The 21180-nt window shown below is 45.7% G+C and overlaps 1 protein-coding gene across 1 annotated transcript in view; it reads left to right on the forward strand.

The window, feature by feature from the left end:
- Positions 1–20471, forward strand: part of pdzd8 (PDZ domain containing 8) — a 46829-nt gene extending 26358 nt beyond the window's left edge. The window contains exons 4-5 of the mRNA XM_042066665.1: positions 14593–14755; positions 14994–20471. Of these exons, the coding sequence (XP_041922599.1) occupies positions 14593–14755; positions 14994–17434 (2604 nt within the window). The 3' untranslated portion in view covers positions 17435–20471. The remainder of the gene's footprint in view (positions 1–14592; positions 14756–14993) is intronic.
- Positions 20472–21180: the final 709 nt, after the last annotated feature.

A 21180-nucleotide genomic window follows, 5' to 3' on the forward strand; every position in this document is an offset into this window, starting at 1 on the left:
CAATGCTTTGTTGAATCCACGGTGATGTTTATTGACGCTAAATCACATTTTTGGTATTTTATTACTTTGTACGTAGCAGGAAACACAGCAGGGCTCCGACTCCCATCATAAAACAGACTGATGAATGTAAAATGGGATCTGAAACAGAGCTTGTGAGGGGAAGCTGGAGGGAATTGTCTGAACTGATGGCAGAGTATTTCTCTGTGTGTGTGTGCGTACGTGCATATTTGTTGTGCCGCCCCATCTTTGCTACTTTGCTATATCTACTTCGATGATGGACAGTATGACATCCTTGCCTTCGCATCTTCTCTTCTCTCCTTACCCTGGCTGCGCCTCAAAGCAAATGCCATTCCTTGATCATAATATTCGGCAGAATGGAAGTTATTAACGTTTTCTAAAACCGAGTGTGGCCGAGTGGCAGTGAGCAGCATCTCAAAGTGTCTGAGAGCCACTGAGGGGCAGGCCTGAGACCGTAACCAGTCTGACGAGAGTAGATTGACAGCTTTTAGTCAAAAAGGACCAAAGTAGGGAAGCAAAATGTCAGTGTGATAAGAATGGGTCTTCATCTGTCAACCACTGAATTGAGACTTGTCTCCACTGAGTTCTAATGAGTAACGTGTGCGTGCGTGCGTGCGTGCGTGCGTGCGTGCTACATTGAAAGGAATGTGTCACAAAACACAACAATGCTGAGAAATTTGGTTTCTTTTTGAGGTTGCAAATGAATAGGTGAAATTAAGAAAAAGGGAAAAATTGTGTGGTGAAGGATAAAGAGCATGAATCTGTGGAGAGTGGGAGAGAGAGAGAGACGGAGAGATGGGAAGTGAGAGCGAGAGAAAGAGATGGAAAGAGCGAGAGCAAGAACCCACAGGGTCCATCTATGTCATGATGGGGACAAATTAGAGAGGGACAAGAGCACCTTGTTTCTCAAATGACTCTGTTACCATAACAACCACTTTTGTCCTTCTCTGTTTTTTTGCCGGATTTTCTTTCTTTTGTTGTAAAAAGCGTCTTGCCATACCCAAAAAAGCCTCATTGGAGCAACACGAAAAAGAACACACACAGATACACAGACACACACAGCACATTAAAAAAGAAAGAGGCGAACTGGACCTTAATGGCTGACATCACATCAGTACATCAGTAATCACACTGACGCTCCATCAAATAACTCGTGATAACTTTGGTCTCCCATCAGTTTTCAGACAGGTTTTGAACCACCCAGGTTTGACCTTGATTGCCTTCATTTTGGCCGACCCATGATGGATCTTCACTCAGGTCACAGTGCCATTAGCTTCGACTGGTGTGGTTCACTGGGGGTTAATTTGGGTGTTTCTCTCAATTTGCCTTGAATGGAGCGCTTGGAAAATTGTACGTGATGGAGAGTGGAAATGCTAAGCCAGCAGCCGGTGGCTGGTGAATGATTAGGGCTGTTATTGAGTTATGGCAGACGAGGAAAGGCCACTTATGAGCGAAGCCCGTCATGTCATTGCTCATGTGTTAAAGGTCATTATCCTTCCTTCTGACACCTGACACCACTTGTGCTGCCCGGCAGCCAATCAGAGTGCTTTGCTCACTGCTTAAGATGTTACTCTTCTCGTGCGATGAGCTGTGGCAGTGGCGTCCGCACAGGACAGAGACGTTAAGCCTCCAAGACAGCTGGTCTCTGGAAGCATCATATTATCATAGAGAGATGATACTTCAGACTCAAGATGCTCAAGGAGCATGCATCCATGGCAACATGGTTTTATTGTTGTTGTTTTTTTTTTTAATGACACATTGTCGTGTCATCTTTCATAATGATGTTGGAGAGTGTAGATTAAAAAGGTCATAGGTCAACCAGTAACCCCCACTCCCCCAACTCTTAGTCATGCCTCTTCTGTGGTTCTGGGAGTCTTCAAGCTCTTACAGATATGAACACACACACACACACACACACACACACACGCCTAGAACCAGCAACTGTCCGCATAACCATATAACTGTCCACATGGAAAAGCCGTAAAAATAATAAAACCACATTACGATTTTCCTTTCTTTAGAGTGTGACTCCACTGTGAACATTATTCATTTAAGATTCTGTCTGTGTACGAGTAAGACTTTCAGGCACTTTTATCTCTAAGCCCCGAACATCAACGGGGTAAAAAATAGGGGGGGGGGAAATGAAGAGTGAGAAAGAGTTGCCTGTGCCCAGGTTCCCCTTTTGCCTGGCGCTGCTACTGATAGGGAGTGGCAGCGAATAGCTTGTGTGCCTGCCTGGAAGGGACTTGTACCCTATAACCATACGCTAATCGATCTGACATGTGCCATTAGATTAGATTACCGCGCAGAGCGGTCGCAGCCAAACGGATTCGCTCCTTTTCTCAGCAGCTGCAATGCTATTGGTTCATCTGGAACCAGAGACCCTCCTCACCCCCCAACCCATGCGCACACATATACACAAAAAATCAGGCTGGGTCTGTGTGGACTTGTTAGTTTATGAGGCAAACATGAGAAATGATGACAAATTTCACCTGCTTGAGGTTTTGTTTTTGTTCAGATTAATTAATTAAGAACAGAAGGCTGGGTGTCCAGTGACGCACTCGGAACATTTCCCAGACAACATCCCTTGTGTCTGTGTGCCATATCCAACACGTGCTATATATTTGCTCTCAAACATGCTTTTGTCTGAAAGATGAGGGGCTGTGCGTCGGACGTCAACTTGTTTGTGAGTGGCGGCCGTCTCCCTGTGCGTCCACTTTTCCATGACGTCCCCCTCTTGCGGAGGATCAAAGACCAGACGCGGCCGCGGCGTGATTGTGCGCCGCTGTAAAGCTCGCGCCAGCGCAAGATGGCGCATCCCTTTTGATACTCGTAATTTTGTCACATTAACCTTTCATCGGGGGCCTCCGAAAGCAGTCAGGGATGAAAGAGAAGGGTTTTCAGAGCCAGGGAACAGGAAATTGGGCTGTTTACATCGATGGTGGTGTGTGTGTGGTGTGTTTTGTGTGTGTGTGTGTGTGTGTAGGGGTGATGAGCACGTAGGTTGACACACACACACACACATACACACACACACACACACACACACACACACACACACACATATCTTGTTTGTTTTCTCCCCTCACCGAGACAAGGCAGCAAAAGCAGTCTGGCCTCTCAGTCAATGTTAACGAGGTTACACAGTCGCTCTGGTTCAGCCTAAGATAAAGATGGCACATAAGGAAACAAAACGGCTTTAGAGGTGTGGTGACGACAAAGAGGAGGAAAGAGGAAGGCAAGTCCAAAGTCTTCTTGGAGATTTGATGTAAACCATGATCTTGGCTCCTGGGTCATTTTTGTTCCGATCCCGATTTACAGGATTCCAATCTCCAATTCTTCGAACTGAGAGAGAGAGAGAGAGAGAGAGAGAGAGAGAGAGAGAGAGAGAGAGAGAGAGATTGTCCACAACTTGCGCTAAAGCAGTTACCAGTGGACCAAATCACATTGGAGGGCCTGTTGACCATGTTGAATTGAGTAAGCAGGAACACACTGTCTCATTCCCTCGTTCTCTCATCCTTAGTTATTGTACATGATGTTCCTAGAAATGTCCAGGGTAGTCCAGTTGCAGTTTTTGTCAGCTCTAAATAGAGACTGTTAAGGTGGATTCTAGGGTTTCTTGACATAATGTGTAAATCAAACTGTGGTTACTGAGTAGTTAGAACCACAGACCTTGGCTCATGTAGCCTACCACTGTGTTGAGAACATTTGTATGGCACGGACAAATAGACAGTGGAATAAAAACAAGTTAAGAGACTGTATGCAACTTGTTCTATAGTGTCATCATCAGATTATTTTTTTTAATGGTGTGTATATAGTCATTTGAAGGAAGGATGAAAAGTCCTGTCATTCCAACATACTGCCAAGGCTATGCACTATATCGTGCTATGATCTGGGTTGGACAACCCGCAAAAATGTAAAGAAAAGCTTTCGTAGCACATCACCAACTACAGTATATCACCAAAAGAAATGAGTTAGCATGTGAGCCAGCAAACTGTGCAAGTTGAATCAGTTGAAACACTGTGATCCCTTCCCTAGTTAATGTATCTGGCTAATTGGCTAATAAAAATAGCCCCAATATTTGATCTCTTTTGGGGCAATTCCACGCAAAACTGTCACATCCATAACGCCAACTAAATACTATGGCATTGTGTTGGCGTTATGGATGTGACAGTTTTGCGTGGAATTGCCCTTTGGCATTACTGTGACATTAAGCCCAGTGCCTATTCAGCAGGTTGCCATGGAACCAAATGATTAGTGAAGATACAGGTCCAAATCAGATGCAGGTTCTTCTTAAATAAATTTACATTTGTGTGTGTATGGGCCTTTCCAAGCTTGCGCCCTATTGTGTCCAGTGTGTGTGTGGGACAGTATTTGCACTTCTGAAAAGGGTTGGTGCTCATATGCTGATTTCCCAGAGGAAGCGTGGATGGGCATGATCAGAGAGGAACCAGGTGCACACACACACACACACACACACACACACACACACACACACACACACACACACACACACACACACACACACACACACACACAATGGCCTCAATAAATGGTTGTCAGCACCTACTGGACAGCCACCCACACATACATACATTCTCCCCATGACTCCCTTTCTCCATACCCAGCCTTCAACACCCCCCCCCCCCCCCTGTGTGTCCCTGAAATAATATAATAACTAGATGTACCGCATAGCGGTACAAAATATGACCGCCGCTCAGTCCTGTACATCCGTTCCGCGAAAATAAATCACACTTCAATTTGTCTCCATATTTTACTCCATCCCCCACTCTTGAAACTTTTGTGTATGCTTGTTTGGCATGCCTGAGTGTGTGTGTGCGGCTGCACAGAAAGTAGCCTACTGGTGCTGAAAAGGTGAATAGATTGTAGAATAGCCAAAGAAGATGTAGCATTGTTATAAAACCTTTAAAATCTCTAAACAATCACAAGTAGGGCAGTTCATCACAGTTCATCCATTGCAACTGGATTGATGAAAGGTCACTTACACCTGTAGGCTACATTGTATTTGGGAAAAGCAAAAGGTATCAGCATAATTTTATTTATTTATTTATTTATTTATTTATTTATTTATTTTTTATGTATTTTTAAACAAAAACATCTCTGTCAGTTCCATGCCGTTTTCAACAGCTATCAAAAACAAAGGTCATTTTTGGATGGATGGATTTTTTGTGAATGTTTCTTCTTCTACATAAGATTTTAGTCATCTTTAGTTCATGTAATACTTTATTGTCAATGCACAAATTAAGTAACAGTAGGCCTAGTCTGAAACGTTATTGTTAATGCACAAATTAAGTAACAGTAGCCTAGTCTGAAACGAAATGCTGTTTTACATCTAACCAGTGGTGCAAATAACTGACATGTCCAAATGGGCCTTGATGAAATGCGTCGCTAGACTGTTCATACACATTTTAACGGGCCAAAGTTGAAGAGCTTTTGTCCGTTATTGTTAGTGCAAATATAGGCTGATTCATGTTCCCTTGCATTGTTTAACTGAGGTCCATGGCTAGTCTGGCTTTCATCAGACCAAGCTCAATCTTTTAAGAAATCAAAAAATAAATAGCGGGCAGATCAGGCTGGGTTCACCCAGCCTAGTCCATAGGCACCCGATATTGTTTAATTTTCCGATTGAGATATACACGCTCTGGCTATTCTAAATGCAAAAATGCATCAGGGAGTTATGACAAAACGGTAACTAACAAACTAGATCCTAATAGAAAGCTGTTAGCTTCCCTAAGCTACAGGTAGGATTATAAGGTAGGCCTATTTACAACATAAATTGTCAATAGGCTATGCTGGCGACACAAATAAAATCTCCTTTGGAAACCAATGGCTTACGCCTTACAGTATCAAGCGGACTTAAACTGCCATATCGTGGCGAAAAATTGTAATAACATTCAAGCAGCTCCATGAGTCAAGGAAAGCGCGAATGAAGTAGCCACTTCTAAATGGGACCCACTACACATAGCTTAAGGTGTTTTGCTAAAGCAGCCATAATGAAATGAAGGTGTCATTGTTTGGATACTTCACACACACGTGCTTTTTAATTTCACAGACTACAACTACCAAGCTGTAATCAAAGCACATCGATTCCCCTCTCACACCCTGCACGCACTTAAAACAAAATAAACAGGCGTCTCAGTCTCACGCATGTATAGGCAAAACTGTATCAGACCGGTGTTAGGTTGGTAAATCTTCCATTGCACAGAATGATTTTGTAGCACGTGCAATAAATGACAGTCGAAAGATACAAACAGTGCTGCTATACATTTGCTTGGTATAACCGCATTTATAGTTTTCTACAAATGCAATAAATCAAATGCCTCCATCACTCAACCAACGCTAACGGTAACATTACCTAGGTCCTTATTGATATTACAAGATTAACGTACCTGCAGTAAAAACCAAGCATGTCCGATAAACATCCTGAGATTTATTTCGGCTTCAAGAAGAAATGGGAATTACACTTCATGTGAACATCGTCCTATCCTTATTAGATGTTCGCTGCGGTAAATTACAGTCCTTGTATGAAGCGTCCATTGTTTTTTCCAACCCACTTTTAACTTCCAACAAAATTACGTCTCACTGCAACGATGCGCCATCTAGTGGACAAACGACTACTTCTCGCCAATACTGAAAATGCAGCCATGATGATGATGATGAATATTTATTTTGGCTTTCTTTTAATCCTACTGAATTTGTAATTATGTATCGGCCGTTCTAATACCGATAGTATGTGGGTGTGTGTGCATGTGTATATGTGTGCACCGCCATTTACAGGCCAATGAGTGTACAGTCACTAAATGTACACATAACCTAATTTTTTTAGACCCCCCCATGGATGAAATTCTACGAAACTTGGCATAACCCCGGAGAATGCCAGGTCAATCATACACATAAAATTTGGTGCAGTTCTGAACATCTTAACTGAAGATAGGGGCGATCTTAAAGCAGAATAATATTGCATTTTAATTTTTTACCGGGGGGTGGGGGTGCAAATCACAAATGAGTGATTATGAGCCAGGTTGATGTGGGCCCTTGAGACCGATTCTTCCGATTCTTCCAACACCGATTCTTCATCCTCAGTGTCACGGTTCAGGTAGTTATTTAGGTAAAACTGTTTTTTTTTTGCGGTTCAGGGGGCCCAGCACGGGGGGGGGGGGGGGATTCTTGAATTGTGTGCATGTGTGCGTGTACAAATTTATGTTTGTGTGTGTGTGTGCGTGTGTATTTGCGTGCTTGTGTGTTTGCCAGCGTATGTGTGTTTGTGCATGTGCATGCATGCGTACATATGTCTACTGTGTGAGTATGTGTCATACGTATGATTACTGTAAATGTATGTGTGTGCGTGTGTATCTGTTTATGCACATGTGTGCACATGGAATGGGTTAACATGACCCCTGGAGGCAAACATATGGAAAAAATTGGTCATCCTAGGCCCTACAGTTCTCAAGATATTCACAGAGAAACTGTGTCTGCCCTACCCTCCTTTCGGGGGGTCCAGTCCAGCGGGGGGGGGGGGGGGGGGGGGGCTACAGATCAAAACGAAGAATGACGGTTCCATGCTATCCATGTGGGGGTACATGCCCACCAAGTTTTGTGTACCCCGGTCTTTCAGTGTCCCGGGAATCCTTGTTGGTGTACGTCACTAAATGTACACATAAATTATTTTATTGTAAGGCCCCCCATGAACGAAAGTACACAAAACTTGGCATGCATTCGGAGGGTGTCATAATGATCCTACACTTTTAATTTCGTGCAGTTTTGACCTTGTCAGCCAGAGATATTGTGATGAAAACACCTAATTTTTTGCTTTTTAATTTTTAACTAGGTGGCGCTATACATGAAATAAGTAGTAATGGGATGGGTTGACATGCCCCCTTAAGACCAACATACATAAAAAAGGTGGACCTCCTAGGCCCTACGGTTCTCGAGATATTCACAGAAAACTGTCTCCGGCCACCTACAGGCCAGTTGGTGTATAGTAACATAAATTAATTTATTGTGTGGCCCCCCATGAACGGAATTCCACAAAACTTGGCGTGCATACAGAGGGTGTCATAATGATCCTACACTTCCAATTTCGTGCAGTTTTGACTATGTTAGGTCACAGATACCTTCAATTACAACACCTCATTTTTACTTTTTTGTGTTTAACTAGGTGGCGCTATACATGAAATGAGTGGTTATGGAATGGGTTGACATGGCCCCTTGAGATCAACATACAAAAAAAAAATGGTCCTCCTAAACCCTACGGTTTTCGAGATATTCACAGAAAACTGTGTCTGCCCTACCCTCCTTTCGGGGGGTCCAGTCCAGCGGGGGGGCTACAGATCAAAACGAAAAACGATGGTTCCATGCTATCCATGTGGGGTTACATGCCCACCAAGTTTCGTGTACCCCGGTCTTTCAGTGTCCCGGGAATCATTGACGGAAATTTGGGCATGCGAAAAAGAGAAAAAAAAAAAAAAAAAAAGACTAAACCTATATGACCGCCGCTTCGCTGCGCGGCGGTCATAATGAACTCCTTTGTCCCATAGCTCCTAGCATATGGACATAAACGCTTCAAAGTGTACTAGTCATCATTGCACTGTACAAACTTACACTTACTCAGCATGCCCACTCAACAATTATAATGTTCTACACACACACACACACACACACACACACACACACACACACAGATACAATATCACAGACCTTTGTTCCAGCATATTCTCATCACTCCAAGTCCCTCCATATGCAGTCATAACACACACACACACACACACACACACACACAGACCCACACAGAAAGCCTCCAGAGTGAAGCAGCCATTCCACTTCAACCTTTGCGCTGTCACATTTGGCATGTTTGCCCTCTTTCTCTCCCTGTCTCTCTCTCTCTCTCCCTCCCTCCCTCCCTCCGCTGGCGTCTTTCGCACGACTCGTTTCTCTCCGAGCGAGCAGCGTCCTGTAAAGCCCGCCTGTCTCCTCGATCGGCTGCCTGGCATTGACGTGTGTGTGCGCATTAGCGTCAGGAGGCCACGTTAGTCAAGCCGAGCGCACACCCCTGCTCAGTAGGTGAAGAGTGGAATGGAGGAGAAGCACAAGCCTTAGCAAAGGAGAGAGATATCAATCTGCACCCATTCAACTCAATCTTGTCATCGTCGTCTTTGTGTATGTGGCTGTACAGGGATGGGCAGTAATTCTGATCTGTGTAATTGAAATTCGAATTTCAAATGCAAAATAGTATTTTGGAATTTGGATTTTATTGGGTTGAAGGAAATTGCTTTGTATTTTGTATCAAAATACTTTTTTGGTGTGTTTTTTTTTTTTTTTTTTTTTTTTTGTATTTTGAAAAATGCTTCAAGATAGATACTTTCTGTAAAACGTCAATGTGACGCATACATCCTCTCTGATTGGTGTTGATGTATGTCAGGTAGACTCTGCCATTTTGACCCGATTTTATTGCAGCATCAGTCACATCCAACAAACTTTTGAATCTGCTCTGTCCGATTTGTGGTGTAGCTTGAGCAAGCTCATGAGTTGCATGATTAGAAGACATAATAATCAACGTTCCAGCTCCAGTCCTATCTGATTTGTAATCTGGCATGTCAGAAACATGTGTCATGCGAAAATCAAGCGAAAATTTTAACTCGTTATCCTAGGTTGTTCTTCCTTTAACACAATCATCTCATTCTCTACTCCAGCAGAGCTTTTACTGTCCCTTACTGGATTGATCAACATGCTTCATCACCAGTGTCTCAGTGGCAGACTTTTCAAAAAGTTGCGTGTGCTCAGAGGCATTATCATGTGTGTGTCCTATGGCCGACACACACACACAGACACACACACACACTCTCAATCCTAGTTACTTGCTCAGCTACATTTTTACAAGTTTGCCTGTTTTTGGTAAATAAGAGAAGCTGATAGATGGTAGATTTGCAAAGTGATTTTATGCATTTTTCAAAATACAAAATAATACATCATTTATTTTGATACATGGTTTGGCTACTGTATTTTGTTGTTTATTTTGAATATTTATTCATATTTAAAATGAGGGTATTTTTATTTGGTATTTTATTTTAAAATCCATTTTTATGTATTCCGCCCATTCCTGTGTGTGTGTGTGTGTTTGATGCATTGATGCATTGTAATTATTATGGATGTGTGTGTGTGTGGGTGATGTCGTCATTACATGTCCAGGCTCCAGGCTCTGCACAGCAATCGGGTGTCATGGCAGGGGTGCAACTACCCATTTTTTGAAGGGTATGCAATAACAACATTGGATAATTAGATTTCATTTATCTAAATATAAACTATAAATAAATTCTGCGTTGTTTGCATTATTCTTGAGTGTGAGATGCTTGCCATTAGAGCTAGATAAACTTGAACATTAACATGAATATTTACGTACGTATGAATATTTAAGTAAATCTATGCATGATTCCATGGTAAACCAGAGTCATTGCATTAGTTATATTTTCCAGATTCTTGTCATTTATTGTACATGCTACCTTATATTTTCCAGTTTTCAGCTCAGCAACCTCGGTTTTGCACATCTAGCCGTAGCTAGCCGTAAACCCCCATTTGGCTGCAACACTCCCTGTGTTAGCAAAGGCTAGCTAGTCTGTTAACATGAATATTTGCAAGCCTCCAAGCACAGACATCACACTTTAAATTTATCTGTTGCCTTTTACCATCCAATTATTTAACTGCTGTCACATCCCTTGACATGTCATCTCCTTTTCCCTCTTTTTTTTTCTATTTTTAGCCCCTGACAGCATTTTTGCTTTATCCATCTTTTTACATAGATGAAAACTCACTACTCGTAGGCTACCTGTTCGCTCAGCGCTCACGGTGCCCCCGCTCCCTGTTCTGTGTCAAAATTATATGATGGAATCTTATGATAGGGCGCCTACTCTAGCCTGTTAGTCCTCTAAAATGTTATATAACATTGAGGAAATGCAGAAATGATTTAGAAACGCACAACAACAGCTACATATAGAAAATACCAAAACAATTATGTTTTTATTTTTTTATTTTTTATTTTTACCATCGCTTTGGCGCCACCATGGTGCTGCGCCCCTATGGACCGCATATGGCGCATACCCACTTTTTGCGCCACTGTGTCCCGGTACTGAAAAATACCTATGTCTTCCAGCTTCACAGACAGTGTGATCAATACCTGAAATATTCCACTGGGAACTGTGTCTGTTTGTGTCACCTGTTCAAGAGCCTGGACAGATGAGCTGTATGCCTAAATTGATGTCTGAGTTTGTGTAGCACGTCCGGACTGAAGAGGTACCCCTACATCTGTTTACCTGTTGAAGTGCTGAAGACACACACACACACACACACACACACCTGTATTTGTGTGTGTGTGTATTTGTGTGTTTTTCTTTGTGTATTTGTGTGTGAATGTGTGTGGTTGTCTTAGTGTGTGTGTGTGTGTGTGTGTCTGTGTATGTGGTGTAATTGCCCTCTAGTTGCCATTTACTGCTGCAAATTGCCAGTAATTGTGGCTGAACGTTGTCGTCTTGTTGGTGTCAGGAAGACGGCTTTGGCATCACCTCTGAAAATGGCTGTTATGGACGTGGTTTCCTCCTCTCAGCCTTATCTGTTGCATTTAAACAAAATCACCTTTGTCTCCTGGGTCTCTTTTGTCCCCCATCCCCCAGCATCCTGTCATATCATACTGCAGCTGTTGTCAGGCGTGCTCATGGCGTTAAAATAGCAAGCCATTTTGAATGTATTCAAAATGACCTTGCAAACAAACACACACACACACACACACACACACACAAATACATAATACACACAGACACACAGAAATACACACACACACACAGAAATACACATAAATGCAACACTTGCTCTCACTGTGACGCGCTGGTCCAGTTTCAGAGCACTTGTCAGAAGTGGACGCTGGGAGATGAAAGGTAAGCATAGATCATAGCATTCTTTCCCCCTCTTTTAACCAGGACAAAGAGACCTCTAGCCTCCCCATCACGCCTCCTCTTAGCCTCTCACAGCGGCTCTGACCACCTCATTCACTCTTATTTAGCTCCCATTTCTATTCGCTCACACTCCCTACCTAGACATCTCTGAGAGCAAAACTGTGTTCATGTGTTCTTGGACCCAAACAGTATGATGTCTACCATTATTTGTCTTGACCACAATAATTGATCAAAACTGTGGCAAAGTTGCATTTTTTAAAGACGTATAAATATAATTAGTATGTGCTTCTTAGTAATAATGCCCATGACGACAGCATTGCCACTGTCTTGTTAGCAGAGCGTGGCTATCTGTAGAGACATCCATAGTTTCCTCTCCATAGGAAATAACAGAAGGATAGACCCTTGAGGCAGATGCTAGCAGATTGCTGATGTTCCCAATGAAAACGTTATGGCAGCTAATTAATTGTCAAGTCCACTTCATGCTGGTTTAAGTGCTGTGGCGGACTTCATACAGTAGTGTATGTTCACTGCTTTGTATGCGATACTGTGCTTAATTAAGTTCATTACTCAACTAAATGACATATATATATATATATATATACACACATACACAGTAGACTGGAGTTGAAATCAGTGGTACTGTGAACAGTGGAACGGGGTCCCTTGTTTAGTTGTTTAGTCCTGGTACATCATACTGCATTCTCTTAAGTTAACCTCCCCGACTACAGTTTTTAAATGAGCACTTCCTTTAACTTGTTGTTTATTGTGCTTGAATCATCCCTTGGCCTATAAATGCCCTGAAACCGTCCAACCTTGTTTGCTCTCTCAGCTGTTGTCATTGGCAGTGTCTGCTTATTCTCTCTCCCCCTCTCTTTCCTTTCCCCTCTCTCTCTCTCTCTCTCTCTCTCTCTCTCTCTCTCTCTCTCTCTCCCTCATTTCCCCTCTCCTTCCTTCCCTCCTTCCCTCTAGAACTGAAAAGTTTATTTTAATCTTTTTTTTGTTTGCCAAGCTCTGGAAAAACGGCAGCAGACACACTCACACTCACACAGCCTGTATTCTCTGTTTGTAATCTTACACACACACACACACTCCCTGCCTCCTGTGCCTTTTTCCCTCTGTGGTTAACTTGATCAGGCCCCTCCTGAAGGATTATAACAAATGACATGCTGGGAAATTACGCTCATCCATCTCCTGCTGCACAGCTCTGGGTCCTGTCTGTCTCGGCAAGAGCCAAGACAACTCCCCACCACCAAACAATGTACAATGCGTACACACACACACACACACACACACACACACTATGCCCACGCTTCCCTTCTTATCAATCTCACAACTTGACATGTTCAGCAGAGATGAAGGGAGGGAGAAAACTGCATACAAGGGGTTTCAGTAGTCCCCTTGGAGTGCACAGGAGCCAGTCTCCTGTGAAAACACCCCACACGCTGCTCCATACACGACTGGCGGGGGGGGGGGGGGGGGTAGTCGAGGTGGAGGTGATGAAGGGGGTTGGGTGCAGGTGAGAGCGCCACATTCTCATTGCCTTTGTGGAGGCGGCATCCAGCTGTTCTTTCTCTTTCTCTCTCTCTCACTCTTTTGTGTTAGGAGGCACACCACACCACACCACCAGCCCACTCACCCTACCACTTTCTTTTTCTTTCTTTCATTCTTTCATGGAGGTGTTTCCACCCCCCCCCACCCCCCACCACCACCCTCATTGTGTTTTTATCTGATTTCACGGGGAAACCGAACAGGTTAGCCATCGGCTGGGCCAGGTGCGCAGTAGGAGACGTGTATGTGTGTGTGTGTGTGTGTGCGTCTGTGTCTGTGTTTGGGGGGAGGGGGTGGGGTTGCGCGTATGTATGGTGACAGAGATTGAGGCAGCTGCAGACTGCTCAGCAGCATAATTACAGGCCTGGTCTTCCCGCCTCTGTGTTGCATTTGTTCCGTGCCCTAAGTCAACAAGTGGACGTGACTGTGTCTTTCTGGAGAAGGAGACACTCTCCGAGGAAGGCGCGCTGTCAATGGCACACAATCAATGGTGCTGTTTTTTTATAGTGTCTTTATGTGAAGTGCCGCCACCACACGTTCCTGATGTAGCAAATGAGCAGTGGATACATTGTTTGTCATCATTAGAACAATACACGAGGAGGGTGTAGTGGAAAAGAGCATTCAGAGCTGTGCACAGAGGCACCAGACCAGGCCTGTTCCCTTGAAGAGTGGGAATCCTCCAGTCTACTGGAATGTCTTAATGGCTGTTTTGTCACATCCATTGTAGTATTTTGTGTTATGTCAAAAAGAGTGACTAAATAATGTATGAAAAACATGAAAAAATTACTTTTACAACAGAGTTGCTTGTCCATCTGATGGAATGTTCCCAGGGTTTGGTCTCTGTTGTTGAGTGAAATTTCATTTGAAATTTAATAATGTTTTAAATTCAATTCAGATTGAATAAAAATGTCTTCATCTGACTGAGCAACCCCTGTCTGTCTCTCCACTAGTTGGATGCATTCCAACTAGTAGTAGGATAGTGGACCCCAGTGGACCAGTACACTGGGTCCAAAGATCCAGTTTGTTCATTACTTCATCTGACTATGAGTGTGTATGTGTGTTACAGACCGAAGTGGTGAAAGGGCCATCGGGTAGCTGGGGCATGACATTCAGGCACGTGGCGGCCAGTGAAGGTGACGCTGTGCACGTGGGCATCGAGACGGTGATCCCCAACTCCCCTGCCGCCTTGGCTGACCTGCAGAAAGGAGACCGGCTCATCGCCATTGGAGGTCAGAACTTCTAGGAATATAGTCAGCTACCCAAAGAACAGTTCTTTTTTTGTACATTTTTCAGATTTTTTTTGTGGTGATTTTGTTGATTTTGTCAGTGAATACATTATTATTGATGTTGCAGCATTGAATTAATAATTCAATAATTAATTGTTTGATTTAGATCATGGTACATATAATTTTGATTAGTATGAGTTGAAAGTGTACATTAATCTTGGGTCTATCTTGGTCATTCTAGGTGTAAAGGTCACGTCGTCTGTCCAAGTCCCTAAGCTCCTGAAGCAGTCAGGCGACCGGGTGATGGTCCTGTATGAGCGTCCGGTACGCCACCAGTCCCCCAGCGCAGGTGTCGCCACCCCCCAGGACCCGCTGACCTCGCTGGACGAGCCAGCTCTCCTGCCCCAGCCCACTGGCTATGAGGAGGATCCCGCAACCATCACCACCATGGACATCTCGGAGAGCAAGGACAACGACTCGGAGTTCGAGGAGCTCATTGTGGAGTCCAAACCGCCTGTGCCACCGCCCCCTGCGGTCAGCGCCTCATCGAGTGTGAGCGCGGAGGCCAAGGAGGACTTTCTGCTGAGTGTAAACCAAAGCCCCAAGAGGACAGTGGCCACGCTGGCGTCCAAGCCGCTGGGCACCATCTCGCCCATCCTGAACCGCAAGCTCAACCTGGTGGGGCTCCAGTCCCCGCTCAAACCCCAGCCCAAAGAGTCGCCCAAGCCCTCGCCCTCGCACAAGATCAACCCGGACACGCCCGCTGCTGCTGGTACCACCGCCACCGGAGGAGTAGGAGACGGCCCGCAGCGGCCCACCGTGCCCCCGCCACCTCCCCCGGCGCGACCCCCCGTGCCTCCGCGGCCGCACATCAAGGTCACGTCGGTGCCGGAGACGCAGAGCCAGCCGGACGGTGCCGACGGAGCCCCCGCTGCTGAGAAGAGTCCTGAGAAAAGTCCGTCGGCTGCCGGCAGCGTCGGCGGAAACGGAGACAAGCCCGCCACTGCTGAGAAATCCCCCATCAAATCCCCCGAGATGAAGCCTTCGACGAAGCCTCTGGAGCCGGACACCATCTCCATCACGTCCACCGGCAGCAGGCCCGACTTGTCCAAAGACAAGACCTCCGAGCCGACCGGCAACTCTTCCAGCAACCGCGACAGCCTGGACGAGCAGGGCCTGTGGGAGTCCTCAGAGACCATGTACCGCAAGAGGACAGCACACTGGTCCAGGGCCTCGGTGGTCTTCGAGGTGGACAGCCAGCACCGCTTCCTCAACGTGGCATTCTGGTGCAAGGACCCCTTCAAGCTGGGCTGCTTGCTGTGCCTGGGCCATGCCAGCCTGCGTCTGGAGCACGTGGCCCTGGAGTGCCTGTCCACGGCGTCGGCCGAGTACCAGAGCACGTTCCGGCTGGGCCCGCCGGAGCCGCGGGCCAACGTCAGCCGCACGGCGCTGCGGAGCCTGACCACGCACAAGGGCTTCAACGAGAAGCTGTGCTACGGCGACGTCACGCTGAACTTCACCTACCTGGCCGAGGGCGAGCCGGAGCTGCCGCCGCCGTGCGCCACCGGGGCGGCAGAGAGGGAGCGCGAGCGGTCGGGCAGCCTGCAGGAGGACGACTTCCCGGAGCGCGAGAGGGATCGGATGGAGTCGACGCAAGCGTTCATGCCGCGCGACGAGCTGAGCTACGCGTCCATGGGCATGGGCGAAATGCGCCACAACTTCCAGGACACACAGTTCCAGAACCCCACCTGGTGCGAGTACTGCAAGCGCAAGGTGTGGACCAAGGCGGCGTCGCAGTGCATGGTGTGCAGCTACGTGTGCCACAAGAAGTGCCAGGACAAGTGCCTTGCCGAGAACCCCTACTGCGTGGCGTCCGGTGACCGGCGCGGCGCCGACCCCGAGGCCAAGTCCACCATCAACCGGGCCACCACGGGGCTCACGCGGCACATCCTCAACACCAGCTCGCGCCTGCTCAGCCTGCGGCAGGTCCCCAAGGCCCGGCTGGCGGAGCAGGTGGCCGAGGCGGCGGTGACCGCAGGGGTGGCGGCGGGGGTTGGCGCCGGGGCAGCCAGCGCGGCCGAGCCCTCGCCCAAGCACACGCCCAACACGTCGGACAACGAGAGCAGCGACACGGAGACGTACGCCGGGGCCAGTCCGTCCAAGCACGCCGCCGCGGGCGGCGGCAAGCTGGCGCGCAAGGAAGGCGGCCTGGACGACAGCGTGTTCATCGCCGTCAAGGAGATCGGCCGCGACCTGTACCGCGGCCTGCCCACCGACGAGCGCTCGCAGAAGCTGGAGCTCATGCTGGACAAGCTGCAGCAGGAGATCGACCAGGAGCTGGAGCACAACAACGCCCTGCTGCAGGAGGAGCGCGAGGCCACCGCCGACGCCCGCCGGAAGGGCCTGCTGGCCGCCGCGCTGGCCAAGTCCGGCGAGCGCCTCCAGGCCCTCACGCTGCTCATGATCCACTACCGCGCCGGCATCGAAGACCTGGAGTCGGTGGAGAGCACGTCGCCGTCCGAGCCGCACGGCTTCACCAAGGCCAAGGGCCTGGAGGGGGTACTGGAGGAGGACGACGACGCGCTCATGGGGGCCGAGGTTTACGACAGCGACATCTGCAGCCCCATAGATGCCATGGATGAAATCACAGATGAGCAGATCTGTGTGGAGGCACTACCTTAGAGAGGGAAGGGATATGTGCCCCCCCACCAGTGAGCCCCCCCCCCCCTCCCCCCACCCTCGGAGATGAGGCAGAGAAGGGGGCAGTGATATAAGGTGGAGGTAGTTGTGTCATTGGCTGGGGGCTTGTAACTCACTGAAAGAGCTTGTTCAAATGTATGTGTAGGCTGTTGTTTAATGTGGTCTATGTCCTGTGGACCATGTCAGAAAACCAGGCCATCAAAAGATATCAATTATTTTTTTAGAACGGAAGAATAGAATCGCCACTGACTGTCCAAAGTAGTCCCTACAATCAATCAAGTTAGTGTCCCCTTCTCCCTGCTGTTGGGTGCCTTTGATCTGAGCGTTCACGCAGTCTGGGGCTGATGTGACAATGACCAGATGTCCTGGTTTTCCTCTGCTGTGACATCACGGAAGATCCCACACCATCATATCACTCAATCAGGTGAACGTTGTGCTCGTTCTGCGCTCTAGCTGTGAAATCAGATGTTAGCAAGTGAGGACCTGGTGGCCATACTGTGTCATCTGGTTCAGTGGTGAGTTACCTTTAGAGTCCGTCAAGTCCACTAATGTCAGAACCTCTCTGGCTTGAGTGAGTAACAAGCCCCCGTAAACCCAGACACACACACACACACACACACTCATACACTCACTCACTTGCATAATTTACAGAATAAGACATAACATTAAACAAGAGGAAAGATTGAGAATGTTTACTTATAATTTACTAATATTTTTTTCATGTTCTGTATGTTTAAATGCATCATTGTCACTGTTTTTTTTAATCAAATTGTCAGAACTTTTAATTATAGTGTGTTGTAGGCAGTCTTTTAAAAAATCTTATTCTTTTTTGTTTGTTCTTGTTTTTAACTTTGTCTGCCTCTCTCTCCCTGTCTTTCTCTTTATCTGTCAATGAAGCTGCAAGGGAAACACGTTTATAATTATTGAAGGGGTTATTATTGTTTTTGGGGGACCATTGGTTCACTTATCTCTGATTTATTTATCATTAAGGCCAAAATGGATAGTATGTGATCATGAAGCCATTGTGATATATATGTTTGTTAGGTTTTTTTTTTGTCTGTTACATGTTTTGGATGTGTGTGTGTGTGTGTGTATGAAAACAATTGAAAATCACAAACCAATATTGATTATTTATTTACTTTATTAATAATAAATTCACTCTTTCTTTTTGCCACCCCTTTGTTGTTGTTAGTCTGATTCCTCCTAGTTGGAGTACTTTGTTATTTGGAATCTTTAAGCTTTTCCCCTGTGAGGAGAAAATGACTCATTCTCCATTTCCTCATTTTGAAAATGCAGTGACTTTACAGCTATTGTCCTCTGCTTATGGATTTCCATTTCAAGCTAGATTTCCGGCATTGTGCTAATCTCTTATAAGAGTGTGCACGCACACACACACACAGTTGTAAAATGCCCGAATTAATGAAGGTTTTTGGATTTTGTGTTCACTAAAGGAGTGCAATTGTGCACAGAACACTTTTCTTGCGCCTTGGAAATGAATGAATGTACTTTCCTCAGTATGATACTGGCACAACAACCCACTAATACACACAATAAAAAAAGCAAATAAATAAATATAAGTCTGCTGGACAGCAAGCTTCCCTGCTCTTATTAGTCCATACTGCGAGTCGCTAAAAGAGATACAGCTTTATGTGATAGCTTGATATTGAGCCAACCTTTATAAATTTAATGGGGGTTGAATTTGATTCTAAAGTCTACTCTGACCCCTTTATGGCTTGCCGACCACTAAAGTAACGGCAGGTCCTGACAGTCTGGCTTCTGAAGACGTAATCACTTCAGAACAAATTAAGTAATTACTTTCAGAACAAATGATAGAGCATCTGACCCTGGCCCAGGTCTGGCCCTGATGCGTCTAGACGTCTAGAGTCAGATTTTACCTGTCCATATGCAGTTTAGTCAGAAAGTGGTACGTCCAGAGCTGCCACACAATATCTTCACCCATATGACTGTGCCATTGCAAAGGAGAGATAAAGGGCTGTGGTCCTTTGGCAGTAAAATGGTGGCGGTGGGAAGCAGAATACAAATACTCGGCTGCCTGGAAAAACTTCTTTCCCTTCTCCCTGTGTGTGTGTGTGTGTGTGTGTGTGTGTGTGTGACTTGAGTCAGGCCCTCTGAAGAGATGTCACTTTGTTGTTTAATGCATGACCAGGTGCTTTGGGGTTCGCTGGCTGTGGGGAGGCAAAGCGTTCCCAGCGCTTCCACTGACCACGTGGCGCTGACACGTCGCTTCGTAAGAGTGCTGTGCTCTAGAAACTCCTTCTCTTTTCTCCCTCTCTTTTCTTTTGTTGGGGTTTTCATTTCTTGATCAGTTCTTGACTCTTTTGTGTGATTTATTTCACTGGTTGTCCACTGTTTTGTGTGGGACACCAGGTTTTTAAATGGTTTTGTTTTAAGTTCCCTCATGGCGTGTTTCTTTGTCTCCTCCCCTCTCCGACTAAATCAACCAGTCAGAACATTCAAACCTCACCTGAAGTAATGACTGGATCTGTCTTCTGTTTATTCTTTGTTTGTTTGTTTATTTGTTTGTTGCTTCTGCTGCTGCTCCTTGTCGCTCTGACTCTGTGTTCCTGGACAAAAAAAAAATCCAACAGTGCGTCTGTGTGCTCTCTGTCCCTCCCTCAGTCAAAGTTTCTGAAGTATACTAAATGGCGTGCGCCATCTTCAACCACACATGTGTCCAACAGTACAACATGAACAGGCTGTAAATGTAATGCTCTTGTACATAGCTTTGAGGAAAAAACGGCTTACCATTGCTCCTAACCCTCACTTTGAGCTTTCTTCAATTCCTGTGTATGGGTCAGTATGGTATTTTATTTTTTTCAGTCTCTTGGCTTATTGTACATACAGTCCATATTGTCCACAGCCCCCCCCCCCCCCCCCCCCCCCCCCCAGTACAGCTGCTGAAGAACTGTCCAGCTTCATAATGTGCTGCAAGTCCTTTTCGCACTAACATATCATATTTGCTTATGCACTTGAAATAAAGGTTATTATTTAAAAATGACCACAGGAACTGGTTATTTTTTATATGCAATAGATCAGTAAAAAAAAAAACTCATCAAGTTTTAAGGTGTCAATTGCAGATGGATCAAGTGTTTGACACATACATGAAGGATTGCTCTATGAGGGTATATGACCGGTAATATAAACACTCTGGGGGGGAAACAGGACAAAAACAGGCGTGGATGTTCTGAAGAGGGACCACACATGTCACCAGTGTGTTGTTTGATACGTAGATTGGGAAGGTTCTCCCCTGTCCCAGCTGTCATTCATCTAGTATCTTCCTCCAATCAAATTATTTTACTTCCATACAATCTAGAAAGTCATGGACATGTTAAATAGAAATATTCACCAGTCAAAGCTTTGAATAGTATTGTGATTGAAAAGGCTTTCATGGGATTCTCTCGCTCTTGACATCTGTGTTGGCAATATGATGGTTACTGGAAATGAATTTATTTTCAAGGCTGCATCCATCCTTATGCAGACCTGCTTGTGACTGGCATATTGACTGTTTCTTTGTCCCTTTAAGATTAGCTTGTTTGCCAGCATTAACACCTGCGGGGTCATTTAGAGATCAATGCAACTAATCAATAAACCTGAATGACAATCTGCAAAACTGATCAATACGCTTGAACAGCATCCTGTCAGAGTGAACATTAACAGTGAGTGAATTATAAGTTAACACCAACTTAATATATCATAGAAATCAATTA

This window comes from Alosa sapidissima, chromosome 16 (assembly GCF_018492685.1).
Source record: "Alosa sapidissima isolate fAloSap1 chromosome 16, fAloSap1.pri, whole genome shotgun sequence".
NCBI classification, from domain to species: Eukaryota; Metazoa; Chordata; class Actinopteri; order Clupeiformes; family Clupeidae; genus Alosa; species Alosa sapidissima.